The 13,770-nt window shown below is 38.0% G+C and overlaps 1 protein-coding gene and 1 pseudogene across 1 annotated transcript; both read left to right on the top strand.

Annotated features, from left to right (window-relative positions):
- The first annotated feature begins 1,127 nt into the window (after positions 1–1,127).
- Positions 1,128–1,765, top strand: LOC125145874 (annotated as a pseudogene).
- Positions 1,766–2,714: 949 nt separating this feature from the next.
- On the top strand, positions 2,715–13,535 carry katnal1 (katanin p60 subunit A-like 1). Its single transcript, XM_027176114.2, has 12 exons — positions 2,715–2,988; positions 4,396–4,558; positions 5,324–5,484; positions 6,267–6,420; positions 6,718–6,842; positions 7,715–7,820; positions 8,099–8,257; positions 8,467–8,593; positions 8,671–8,805; positions 8,912–9,038; positions 9,551–11,232; positions 13,086–13,535. Exons 2-11 carry the CDS (start codon positions 4,397–4,399, stop codon positions 9,747–9,749), a joined length of 1,455 nt encoding a protein of 484 aa, XP_027031915.2. The 5' UTR covers positions 2,715–2,988; position 4,396; the 3' UTR covers positions 9,750–11,232; positions 13,086–13,535.
- Positions 13,536–13,770: the final 235 nt, after the last annotated feature.

Here is a 13,770-nt window from a genome sequence, read left to right as displayed (position 1 = left end):
AGACTAATAGCCTCTTTTGCTGAGAAGACACTAATAAGGCCATCATCCACATAAAAGTTTCTTTCTATGAATCTTATAGTTGCTTCACTGAACTGGCCTTGATCTTGTGCCGCGATGTACTTGAGACCAAAGTCTGCACAGGCTGGCGAAGAGGCAGCTCCAAACAAAAGAACTCGCATTCCATAGACTGATGGACTTGAGTCTGAATTCAGGTCTGACTCTGAATTGATGAAACATACGTTCTATGTCTCACACAACAGCTACGGGACCTTTGCGAAACCGACACAATACACCTATAAGGGTGTTGGTTAGCTCTGGACCTGTGAGCAGGTGATCATTTAATGACACGCCCTTATACTTTGCTGAGCAATCAAACACTACTCTTATTTTCCCAGGCTTTTGAGGTTGGTACACCCCATGGTGCAGAATGTACCAGGCAGAGCTTTTGTTCAATTCTTCAAGGGGGGACCCTTTCTGCATCTCCATGCTCTATTGTTTCGTTCATGAATGTTGTATAGTCATTGTGATATTGTTTGCCCCTTTCAAGTCTTTTCTTGAGACATTTGCGTCAGCGTTCTGCACAGCTCTTATTGTTTTCAAGAGTTGGCCGATCTTCTTTGAATGGCAAAGGTAACTCACAATGTCCATCTGCTTTCATTTTCACACCTTCTTCCATTATGGAAATGAAGCGCAGATCTTCTTGGGAGAAGTGAGAATCTTCCACCTTTCTTTCGATGAAGTCAGACTCCAGGACTTTAATCACGTCTTGTGGTGTGACTACTTCCTTGACTTGTGTATGACAAATGTAATGGACTTCATTTGGCAACTGGTCTGATGACTGACTAGGTGTCACTTCCTTGACAATGATCCTGTGGCTGCTTCCAATTGCATCACCATAGTCAACACAAGGGTCAGCACCTCCGACTATTGTCCAGCCCAGGTCTGTTCTTTGCGCAAATGGCTCATTGTCCTTTCCTGACACAACCTCTCTGGGTAACAGCGCTTGTGAGCAGTTGTAAAAAAAAATAAAAAAAAAATAAAATAAAATAAAAAATTGGAGAAAGTCTCTCTCTTTAAAGCCACACTCAGTCTCAGCCACACTATAACATCTCTCTCAGTGTAAGAAAATGGCAAAGACCAGTATTTTAGTAGATCGGGATACGTTAATTTGTCCATTGTGTCCGGATCACCCGAATGACCCCGTAAGTACTCAGTGTGGACACAATTTCTGTAAGGTGTATATTAATGGCTTCTGGGATAAGGAAGATCAGAGGAGCATATACAGCTGCCCACAGTGTAGGAAAACTTTCACTCCAAGGCCTATTCTATCCAGGAACAACATGCTGGCTGAAGTGGTGGAGGAAATGAAGAAGACTGAACTCCAAGTTGCATTTTCTGCTCACTGTTACGCTGGACCTGGAGATGTGTAGTGCGATTCCTGCACCGAGAGAAAACACAAAGCCGTCATGTCCTGGTTTGTCAGGCCTCTTATTGTGAAGATCATCTTAAACCTCACTATCAGTCTCCTGCCTTTAAGAAGCACAAGTTAGTTGAAGCCTGTGCAGAGCTCCAAGAGAAGATCTGCTCTGAACATGACAAACTGTTGGAGATCTACTGTCGTACTGACCAAAGCTTCATCTGTTACTTGTGTACACTGGATCAACACAAAGGCCACAACACGGACATAGCTGAAGCTGAAAGAAATAAAAAACAAGTAAGAACTTGGTCCCATCACCCATCATGTAATTTCTACTTATTTATTTAATTTGTTCTATGATTTCTATGAATTCTTATTTAACACCAAATTTTAGGCAAGAAAGGGTTAAACATTTAAGTGTACATTGGACCCAAGTATTGTATGTTTGTGTGTGTAGCTGGGTGTGTCTGTGTGTTCTCTTCTGAAATGTAACCCTTGGTAGTTTGTACTGACAGATTTATTAATAGTTAAAAATAAATGAATAAAGTGCTGTTGAGCAACAAATGAATTCTTTAATCACTCTCAGATAAGGAACACCACAAATTAAGCAAGAAAACCTAAAAGAAAAAAGCACAGAATTTACAAGGAGAGAAGGTAAAATAACCGTGTAAGAGGCACATCATACAGAAGCGCCAACTTCTAGTTCAGGGGTTGGCAACCCGCGGCTCCGGAGCCTCAAGTGGCTCTTTCATCCCTCTGCTGCAGATCCCTGTAGATTTGGAAAATAAATATTTAATAATATTTAATATTTAATCTCTGGAAAATTGTCTGTAATGTGTGATTGCGTGAGTGAATTAGAGTGTGTGTGCCCTGTGATGGGTTGGCACTCCGTCCAGAGTTTATCCTGCCTTGATGCCCGATAACGCCTGAGATAGGCACAGGCTTCCCGTGACCCGAGGTAGTTCAGATAAGCAGTAGGAAATGAATGAATGAATGAAAGCTCTTGAGTCCGAAATAATAAAACATTTGACTTGTTCTCAGAATGAGCTAAGAATTACTTGACTGTAATATAATGTCACAGTCAAAAAAAAAAAAAAAAAGAGCTGATCTATAAATGGAATTTAATCTAATATGTGTGTTATAACAGAGGCGTTCACAGGAAGCAGCATTTGACAGTGAGAGTATTTTCAATAAGCTGTATTTTTTTTTATCTCATCTTGTTGTCTCTGTATAAAATCAATATTGCATAAACACTTTATATAAAACGAGCCGGAAACAGAATCATTTATGAAGCGGAAGTGTTTGAAAATTTTGGCACCACACCGGAAACCCAAAATCTACAGGGAAAAAAACGAATTAAAATCTAATGTCTAATATTTTATGATTCTCAGCTTCAGGTGTCATTAATATCAGAATGTTTTACATCACGTCGCACTAACTGGCGTGTAAATAAATCCCATTGGCTGTCCATATTATCGGTTCTGCGTCACTAATCTTTCGCTTGTTTCACGTGTCTCCATGGTAACGTCAGAGCTGCGCGAGCTGTGAGCTGCACGATAGTTCACATCAAGGTAATAACATTGTTTGTTCGCGTTCAGAGATGCAATGTAACGCGTTTTATGTTCAGAAGTTTGCACGATTGTTTAATAGTCGTTATTTTGTTTGTGAACTCGGTATTAATGCTGTATTAATCCCTGCGGAGGCCTGGTCTGGTGCTTCAGATGGGAAGTGATGTTGTTAGTAACAAACACTTATTTCACATCAGCTCCAGGAGACAGAGTAATGATAGGAAAGTTGGGGCTTTATCTGTTGTCACTAATATAAATACCTGATTGGATGCATATCAGCTTATAATAATAATAATAATAATAATAATAATAATAATAATAATAATAATAATAATAATGATTATTATTATCGTTATTGTTGTTATTATTATATCAGCTTCTAATAATGATAATAATAATCATAATATCAGCTTTTAATAATCATAACAATCATAATAATAATCATAACAACAACAACAATAATAACAATAATAATAATTATTGTTATTATTATTGTTGTTATAATAATAATACTTATTATTATTATTATTATTAGTAGTAGTAGTAGTAGTAGTAGTAGTATTGTTATTATTATTATAATTATAATAATAATATAAGCTTCTAATAATAATAATAATTATTATTGTTATTATTATAATAATAATATAAGCTTCTAATAATAATAATCATAAGAATAACAACAGCAACAACAACAACAACAATAATAATAATAATAATAATAATAATAATAATAATAATAATAATAATGCATGTACATTTCTAAAAAAAAAATTCAAATAGTTTATCTAATATTTTCTACATACTTTTCTGAGTTCTGGGGATTCCCCTGGACACTGTACAAGAGGTGGGAGAAAGTAAGATGGTAGCTGCCATCATTGATGAAGAACGACTCTCACCTCCTGTACAAAACAGTTTCATCTTTAAGCAGCTCCTTCACTCATAGACTGTTACATCCTAAGTGTCTGAAGCCTTACTGAAGGTCTTTTCTCCATGCTGCTATTAGACTGTATAATCAGAGCCGCTCCCAGTGAACCAGTCTCTATAATGCACACTGTTGTTACTGTTTTTTTAAACTGTGCCATAACAGTAACTTACATTTTTGTGCAATAGCAACTGTGCAATAAAACCATTTTTAAACTGTGTAATATTATCTAGTGCAATTTGTTCGAAAGTGTAACTACCGAACTGCTTTCTTCTTTTCTTTTGTATTTATACACTGTACTGTATATATAAGTAAGTTTCTGTGCTGCTCTAACATAAAAAAATTCCACTGTGGGATGAATAAAGGTACATCTTATCTTATCTTATCTTATCTTATCTTATCTTATCTTATCTTATCTTATCTTATCTTCAGTCAAGCAATCTTAAATCAGGTTTTTATGTCAAGTACTAACTGAGATATTTTTCCAGGATGAATTTGGCCGAGATTTGTAATAATACGAAAAAGGGAAGGGAATATGCACTGCTCGGGAACTATGACTCTTCGATGGTGTACTACCAGGGTGTTCTACAACAGATCCAAAAGCACTGTCAGTCTCTTAAAGATCCTGCACTAAAGTTCAAATGGCAGCAAGTAAGACACACACACACACACACACACACACACACACACACACACACACACACACACACACACACACACACACACACACACACACACCATTCAGTGAGCTCTATTGTCCAGTGGCTGTCATCATTGTCACTGTCAAGAAAGCAAAATGTCCTACAAAGTACAACAGTGCCACCAGTTGTCCATTTATATATATGATCTATTATATATTATACTTTGGGAAGCACGATGACTTGGTGGTATTCACGTGTGACTCGCACCTCTGATGTTGGGTTTGATTTCTTAATTTTCTGTGGTGTGTGTTTGTGTGATGGGTTGGGTGTCTAGGGTCTTCCCCACTTCCAGGCTCCTTACAATGCTTCATAGGAAAAGCAGTACAGCATATGGATGGATGTGTGGATGGATATTATATGTTGTAGTATTGTGTTATTGTGACTGATTGGCCCTATGATTAAAAACAGGAGTGGTTTCTTCAACTTCACAATCACCAGAATATACCCCTGATACTGATGCACAGATTGAGGGAATATCCAAAGATAACAGCCCCAAAGGCTTGTAGAATTGCCACCGGTGTACATTGACACTATATCGGTTTTACATTCAGTTTATATATTATCTGTATATATATATGTGTATGTATATATATATATATATATATATATATATATATATATATATATATATATATATATATATATATATATATATGTATGTCTTACAAACATTTTTTACCGATCTCATGCCACTGTGTTACATGTTTGGATCCAGATTAGACAGGAGCTGGTGGAGGAATATGAACAGGTCAAAAGCATTGTAAACACTCTGGAGAGTTTCAAGATGGAAAAACCAGTTGATGTTCTCAGTAATCGACCAGAGGACTACATATCGGACCCTGCAGTGTGGCCACCCCCCACCCCTGTTGAGCACAGGTAGTACAGATCAGGTGCTGATCTACACTAACTTTGACTACGTCCAGCTGCTCAAGTGCCTTTATCTTAGGCAGGTATATCAGTCAGATCAAACCAGCTATAACAAGCTGAAGGATCTGATGGCCGGTATAAAAAAGCATGATAGAAATGTGATGTATACTATTTATTAGGGGTGTTCATGATTAATGACTCTGTTCATGATTCAATGGAATGAATTCAAATGCAGACTCAATTTGTACTTCAGAATCATAAACAATAATTTATATAAGTAATGTTTTAATATGGTAAAACAAAATGCATAACAGTTCACCCTTCATTAAAAATAAAGAGATTAATGCATTTATTAATCCTCCTGCAAACTGTATTAAATAAACAAAGTCTGTGACCTGCTGAAGATGATCATGATGAGTTCTGTAGCAGCACCTGAGTCATTTTGACCAGTCTGCTCTCTCTCTCTCTCTCTCTCTCTCTCTCTCTCTCTGTATATGTATGTGTATGCTAACTGTATGGGCTGCACAGACTGGGCCCTCTGGTGTTAAAACAGTGCAATTGCATCAGACACGTATTAAATTGATTGCTGATTGGTAATTCATTTACCTCTCTATAATATATTGCAGATATGACAAAGAGGATGTTTTTTTTCATCCTACTGTACATTTGTAGGTGGCTAGAATGACATTAAACTTAAGCAGCGCTAAGGAACATTTATTGTGGCCCTGTGACACTGTTTTATCTGTAATATCATCCATATATCTGCTTGTCATTTGGTTTCTGAATCCCAGGATACCTGTTCAAGTGAAAAGGCCAAACACTGGTGCGAAGGCCCAGCGTAAAGAGTGTCCTGTCCGAGGCGCTGCAGGAAAGGGCCAACCAAGTTCGAAATCAGATCGACCTGCTGGCCGTGACCCCCGCAATCCTAGAGTTAATGAAGAGAAGGTTAGCAAAAAAAGTCTTATATTTAACAGCAATTTCAGGTCAGAATGGCCAGATGTGAACGTGTCATAGAAGATAAAATTAATCATAAGAGGAAATCTTTGTCAGGCTGTGTACTGAATTTAAATGCATCAACTCTCTGGTGACCCAAACTGTCCCAAAATCCTGCTTAAATTATAGACATATTATATAGAATTTTAGAATTATAGGTAAACTTTATCAAGACATAATCTTAGCTTTACTATACTGCATGTCTGTAGACTATATTAATTCTGACCATGTTGTTTTTGTCCCTTTCAGGGTAAGAATGTCCAGGAGGGGGCAGCAGAAGGAGAGTTAAAGAAATTTGATGATGCAGGTTATGACAGTGACTTGGTTAATAATTTGGAGAGAGACATCGTGTCAAGAAATCCTAATATCCACTGGTAAAAAAAAATTAAAGAACCTCTTTTGGACAACTATAAAACTATTAATAAGCAAACTTTACTAAAGTTCCTTCTGTATACGTCCTTGTGGTCCAGTAGTTACATAGGAATTGCTTTTGTTAGGCATTTTTTTCTATATGAAAACAGAAAAACTAAATCCTGGATGATAAAGATCGTGCACATTAACACATTATGCACATTAACAAAAATTGCCTGTCTATTTTTTCTTTTTCTTTACCCGTTCATTGGCATTTCACGGAATGGAAATATACTTATAGGACGTTTTCATTCCAGAATAAAGAAGAGAATGTTGTGTCTGTGAGTCTGATCTCAAATGAGTCAGGACTCTGTTGTTCTTTCCGTGTGAGACTTGTGCAATCTTACACTGAATTTTTGTGTTGAAGATAAAATCTGAGCAAGCACATGGAGCATCTCAGAGAGCAGAAATGGGTTTGATATCACCATTTACTCTGAAGATACAAACGATTGTGTAGAAAAAAACTCACCTTTTTTTTTTTGAGAATTTATTAACCCCTTGTAGAGAAGAACATATGAGCTTCATATTAACCATCACACAAAGATATTCATTCATTAACATGGACATGTTCATAAACACAGTCTTGTCTCCTGATAAGAAAGTATGCACATCTGAGATCAATGGTATTTTCTGGTAGGAGAAAGAAATAGGAAAAATGTGCAATTATACTGTGCAACACTGTATTCAACAAATCTGTTGATTTTTTTTTCTTCTCTGTGAATTTCAAAATTAGATTCCTGTACAATTTGTTACAGCTGTCAATCACTGCAATGATTAAAAAAAATGCCATATTGGACTGTTAGTCATACAGACTGTTGAATCTTGATTCATGTAGGAATGATATAGCAGATCTGGAGGATGCCAAGAAACTGCTACGGGAAGCCGTGGTTTTGCCGATGTGGATGCCAGATTTCTTCAAAGGCATACGGCGCCCATGGAAGGTGAATATGTTAGAACAGATATATACTATGTTTTGCATGGCACACAACTATTCAAATACTTAATGCAGGTAAGAAATCGTAAGATTAACGTGAACAGGTTGCGGCAAGGGTTTTATGAATCACTGGCAATAAGCACATACATATTGGGTGAAATCCACTTGGTGGTTCTCCCTCATTAGTTTACACTTGGTGTTCTTTTATAATCAATGTATTTCTCTATAATAATTGCCCCAGTATGTTTGTCAAGTGTGTCATTGTTGTTCTGTACAATGTGCCAGGGTGTACTGATGGTTGGACCTCCAGGTACAGGCAAGACCATGTTGGCTAAAGCTGTAGCTACCGAGTGTGGTACCACTTTCTTCAATGTCTCATCCTCCACACTTACATCCAAGTACCGGGGAGAGTCAGAGAAACTTGTTCGGCTGCTCTTCGAAATGGTAACGAAGCCCTACAATATTAATGACCATATGTTAGTAAGACTTTTGTGAATTTTATACAATCTCAAGGCAAATCAGGCTTTTTCAATTAATTTTAGCTTAAAATGTTACTTACAATGTGATCCAATACTGAAAAACTTAATGATCATCTTTAATTGGCTTGGGGATCTCTTGTAGCTTCTCTACAAACAAACACTTCTTTTCAACAGGCTCGATTTTATGCCCCGACCACTATATTCATCGATGAAATCGACTCGATTTGCGGGAGACGTGGAACGTCAGATGAACACGAAGCAAGCCGCAGAGTAAAATCTGAGCTTCTGGTGCAGATGGATGGTAAGATGGATGAGCAGATCAGCAGCTTGAGGTTCAGGTTCTAGTTTTTTAAATATAACCTCAAATTCATTGCGCAGGTGTAGGAGGTGCAACAGAAAATGATGACCCCTCTAAAATGGTGATGGTTCTGGCTGCAACAAACTTTCCCTGGGACATAGACGAAGCCTTGAGGAGAAGGCTGGAAAAGAGGATCTATATTCCACTGCCCACTGGTACAATCCAAATTATTTCTTGTGCCCTATTTTCTTACTTATAGAACGAGTTCATCCAAACCGCAGCTAATATTTTATACCCATTACATGTAACTGCTCTCTTCAGTAAAAGGGCGAGTGGATCTGCTCAGGATTAGCCTGAAGGAGGTGGAATTGTCTCCTGATGTTGACTTACCCACCATTGCTGAGAAGACGGAGGACTACTCTGGTGCTGACATCACCAACATTTGCAGGTACATCATGATGAAGGCATACATTTGGTATACAGGTTAGTATAACGTTACGCGGTAGATCCAGTAGATGGTGATCGATGAATAGTTTGCAACCTGCTGAGTATTTACAATATCTTTTATAAAGCTTGCTCGAAACTCGTCCATCTCCTAGGCAAACAGGAAAAGCTCTTGGAGTTTGAGATAAAACGAAAGTTCTTCAATTTCACAGTCCATCCAGTGAAAACCAGAGAAAATGTATATCTGATGTTTTGTCAAAGATCTAGTAGAAAGTCTTCCCAGAAGTGTGGAGCTTATTGTAACAGCAAAGAGGAATAAATCTGTGCTGATATGTTCAAAAATCAGATATAGATGTGATCGGGTTTCCATATACATTTTGCTGTATAGTCTACATACTTCCAAGGTGAACTTGAGATAAAACGACTGAGAGTGAATGTAGGTATAAGGTATGTTCATCTAACAACCCAAATTTACTGAATTATCATATTTAACAAAATATGTGTTTGTGTACTCAGAGATGCATCCATGATGGCAATGCGTCGGAGGATTCAAGGCTTGAGCCCAGAGGAGATCCGAGCGCTATCTAAAGAAGAGCTGCAGATGCCTGTCACTATGGAGGACTTTGAAATTGCTCTTAAAAAGATCTCCAAGTCCGTTTCTGCTGCTGACCTGAAAAAATATGAGGCCTGGATGAATGAATTTGGCTCTGTTTAAGTACTGAACAGCAGGAATGATAGGAATCGCCATCTCAGGCTTCAATGCGTAATTATGCTGCTGTAAACATTCAGCCAATTTTATAAATAACATTTATAAAGTTTCTAATTCGAGCCATTGTTATTTCTGACATTCCTTATATATTTAATTTAGCTAAATTAGACTAAGGTTCAGCATTGGTACTCTTTGGCCTGATTTGATGGTACTGTTTACTGTGATTTCAATAAACCATAGTATATTGTTTACTTTTATACATATTTTACTTTTCTTTATGGAAATGTTATTTCCTCCTAGCTACAGAACCTAAGTGTAATGTTCGTTCTTTGCCATACTTTGACATTACACAAAACATCAGGACCCATATTCATAAAGATTTTAAAAATGCTCTGAGAGAGCTCCTAACTTAGCTTAAAAATTCTAGAATTAAATTAATCTAAACTTGAACTCTTATCTTAAGAGTGATTCAGGACCAATCTCAGTGCAACTCTGAGCAAGGAATATAGAACAACTAGAGAGGAGGCGGCGATAAACCCTGTTACTAGGTATGACATTCTTTTAGATGCATTCTTGTGATTTATTGTTCAATAAAATGAACTGGTTTTAAAATCTGGTCAATTATAAGCCTTAAATTTGTCTCTATGTTATTTGAGTCTATATCGTATAGGGTTTACATTTGTGACCGATCATATTAGAGATGCACTAACATCTGTATACAAATGCAATAAATGTAATGTTAATGTTAATAACCCTTACTAGGATCTGCTCTTTAATCAAAATGTGAACACACCCACATTTCTAAGAATTTTCTTAGAATTACGTCACTAGGAGCAACTCTTTGCCCTGGAGCTGGATCTGAGAAGGGGAACTGAACACACACCCCAGACAGGATGTCAGGTCAATGCAGGGCACCAAGGCAGAGGCAGCGGTTTAATCCACAACCTCCTAAATGATCTGATGGGCCATCGGTCAGATCCAGTGATACAGTCATAAATGATAACTCTGGGAGACTATTTATAATCCTCAATGCTGTAGCACCCATGAATGTTTGTATGAGTAAATGTAAATATATTTTCTATATTTAATCCGAATGTTATTCCTATTACGTTCTGATTTGCCTTACTGAATCTAATATAGACGTGACTGCTGTTCTCAGTGGGTTATCTGGATTTTTAAAAAAAATGTGAGCCAATACTGAAAAACTTAATGATCATCTTAATTGGCTTGGGGATCTCTTGTAGCTTCGAGACGTGGAACGATCCAAATTATTTCTTGTGCCCTATTTTCTTACTTATAGAACGAGTTCATTCAAACTGCAGCTAATATTTTATACCCATTACATGTAACTGCTCTCTTTAGTAAAAGGGCGAGTGGATCTGCTCAGGATTAGCCTAAAGGAGGTGGAATTGTCTCCTGATGTTGACTTACCCACCATTGCTGAGAAGACGGAGGACTACTCTGGTGATGACATCACCAACATTTGCAGGTACATCATGATGAAGGCATACATTTGGTATACAGGTTAGTATAACGTTATGCGGTAGATCGAGTAGATGGTGATCGATGAATAGTTTGCAACCTGCTGAGTATTTACAATATCTTTAATAAAGCTTGCTCAAAACTCGTCCATCTCCTAGGCCAGGGGTCGGCAACCCACGGCTCCGGAGCCGCAAGTGGCTCTTTCATCCCTCTGCTACGGCTCCCTGTAGATTTGGAAAATAAATATTTAATTTAAATATATCTTATTTTAGTTAGTTAGTTTTGTCGCTCAAAATATGTGTCATAACTGCCGACTTGCGAAATCCGACACAGAAGCAGACGCAGTTTTGGTTTGCTGCAGCTGGCAAGTTAAAATTTTGATGTCATGCAGGGCTGTCAAATGTGACGCATTGAGAGTGACAGTCACACATTTGGGTCTTTTGTCACGCTCTCCCATCACACATCGTATTTCTCACCTAGAAAAACTTTTTGACTATTTATCATATATTTAATAAGCCGTGGCACCCAAAATGTATCAGCCCACACCGCTGTCTCTATGGAACCGGGCAGGAATCAAAAGTTTCTCCTGGAGTTCTTAGTCGAGCCTGCCACTTATCATCCATCCATCCATTTTCTACCGCTTATCTGGGGCCGGGTCGCGGGGGCAGCAGTCTAAGCAGGGACACCCAGACTTCCCTCTCCCCAGACACTTCCTCCAGATCTTCTGGGGGAATACCGAGGCATTCCCAGGCCAGCCGAGAGACATAGTCCCTCCAGCGTGTCCTAGGTCTTCCCCGGGGCCTCCTCCCAGTTGGACTGCCCGGAACACCTCCCCAGGGAGGCGTCCAGGAGGCATCCGAAACAGATGCCCTAGAGTCAGATTCCGTGTCCGGAGTTTGGGTCGCCGAGGCTCCCGCCTTCGACTGCCACCCAATCCACATTGCACCAACCCCTTACGGTTTCTCCTGCAGGTGGTGGGCCCACAGGAGAGACACTTATCCGCCAATCAAAAAAATGCTACACAATAGCCAATCAGAAAATAGCACTATCTGTGAAAGATTTAACGCAACAACCAATGAAAAAATTGGGGTTGGAGATGTCACGCTTGCCTGTCTTCAAAACTTGAGAGCCCTGGTCAAGAATACGAAGAGGATTCAATTAGTCATTGAACAATTAAAGTAACCTTCAACTCAGCGTCTTTTTCTTAAGGTTAGTTCAAACTGTTAAATATTTTTTATTTGCTTGCAGAAATAAAATTTTGTTTACTCGTTAGCAGTTCATTGATTTCATAAATGAACATATTGCAGTTTTTTCTGTACTGTACTTTCCATAAAGGTAAAAAAAAAACGATATATGCAGCGTTCTCTTCATTTTAGATGTTAAAAGGGTTTTGTGGCTCCTTGTGGTTTTTTTTTCTGAGGGAAACGGGTCCAAATGGCTCTTTGGGTGTTTAAGGTTGCCGACCCCTGTCCTAGGCAAACAGGAAAAGCAAAAAAGCTCTTGGAGTTTGAGATAAAATGAAAGTTCTTCTATTTCACAGTCCATCCAGTGAAAACCAGAGAAAATGTAAATCTGATGTTTTGTCAAAAATCTAGTAAAAAGTCTTCCCAGAAGTGTGGAGCTTATTGTAACAGCAAAGAGGAATAAATCTGTGCTGATATGTTCAAAAATCAGATATAGATGTGATCGGGTGTCCATATACATTTTGCTGTATAGTCTACATACTTCCAAGGTGAACTTGAGATAAAACGACTGAGAGTGAATGTACTGTAGGTATAAGGTATGTTCATCTAACAACCCAAATTTACTGAATTATCATATTTAACAAAAGCAATTAACAATATGTGTTTGTGTACTCAGAGGTGCATCCATGATGGCAATGCGTTGGAGGATTCAAGGCTTGAGCCCAGAGGAGATCCGAGCGCTATCTAAAGAAGAGCTGCAGATGCCTGTCACTATGGAGGACTTTGAAATTGCTCTTAAAAAGATCTCCAAGTCCGTTTCTGCTGCCGACCTGAAAAAATATGAGGCCTGGATGAATGAATTTGGCTCTGTTTAAGTACTGAACAGCAGGAATGATAGGAATCGCCATCTCAGGCTTCAATGCGTAATTATGCTGCTGTAAACATTCGGCCAATTTTATAAATAACATTTATAAAGTTTCTAATTCGAGCCATTGTTATTTCTGACCTTCCTTATATATTTAATTTAGCTAAATTAGACTAAGGTTCAGCATTGGTACTCTTTGGCCTGATTTGATGGTACTGTTTACTGTGATTTCAATAAACCATAGTATATTGTTTACTTTTATACATATTTTACTTTTCTTTATGGAAATGTTATTTCCTCCTAGCTACAGAACCTAAGTGTAATGTTCGTTCTTTGCCATACTTTGACATTACACAAAACATCAGGACCCATTTTCACAAAGATTTTAAAAATGCTCTGAGAGAGCTCCTAACTTAGCTTAAAAATTCTAGAACGAAATTAATCTAAACTTGAACTCTTATCTTAAGAGTGATTCAGGACCAATCTCAGTGCAACT

Source organism: Tachysurus fulvidraco, chromosome 11, assembly GCF_022655615.1.
Source record: "Tachysurus fulvidraco isolate hzauxx_2018 chromosome 11, HZAU_PFXX_2.0, whole genome shotgun sequence".
NCBI classification, from domain to species: Eukaryota; Metazoa; Chordata; class Actinopteri; order Siluriformes; family Bagridae; genus Tachysurus; species Tachysurus fulvidraco.
Note: the sequence above shows the minus strand (reverse complement) of the source record. Positions and strands in the feature narration are given on the sequence as shown.

What these genes read in the sequence shown, in the direction of transcription:
- katnal1 (XM_027176114.2), top strand. Translation starts at nt 4,397, where the DNA reads ATGAATTTGGCCGAGATTTGTAATAATACGAAAAAGGGAAGGGAATAT. An exon ending in GCTTCTGGTGCAGATGGATG is followed by an intron (nt 8,594 to 8,670) that starts GTAAGATGGATG and finishes TTCATTGCGCAG; the next exon opens with GTGTAGGAGGTGCAACAGAA. An exon ending in GACATCACCAACATTTGCAG is followed by an intron (nt 9,039 to 9,550) that starts GTACATCATGAT and finishes TTGTGTACTCAG; the next exon opens with AGATGCATCCATGATGGCAA.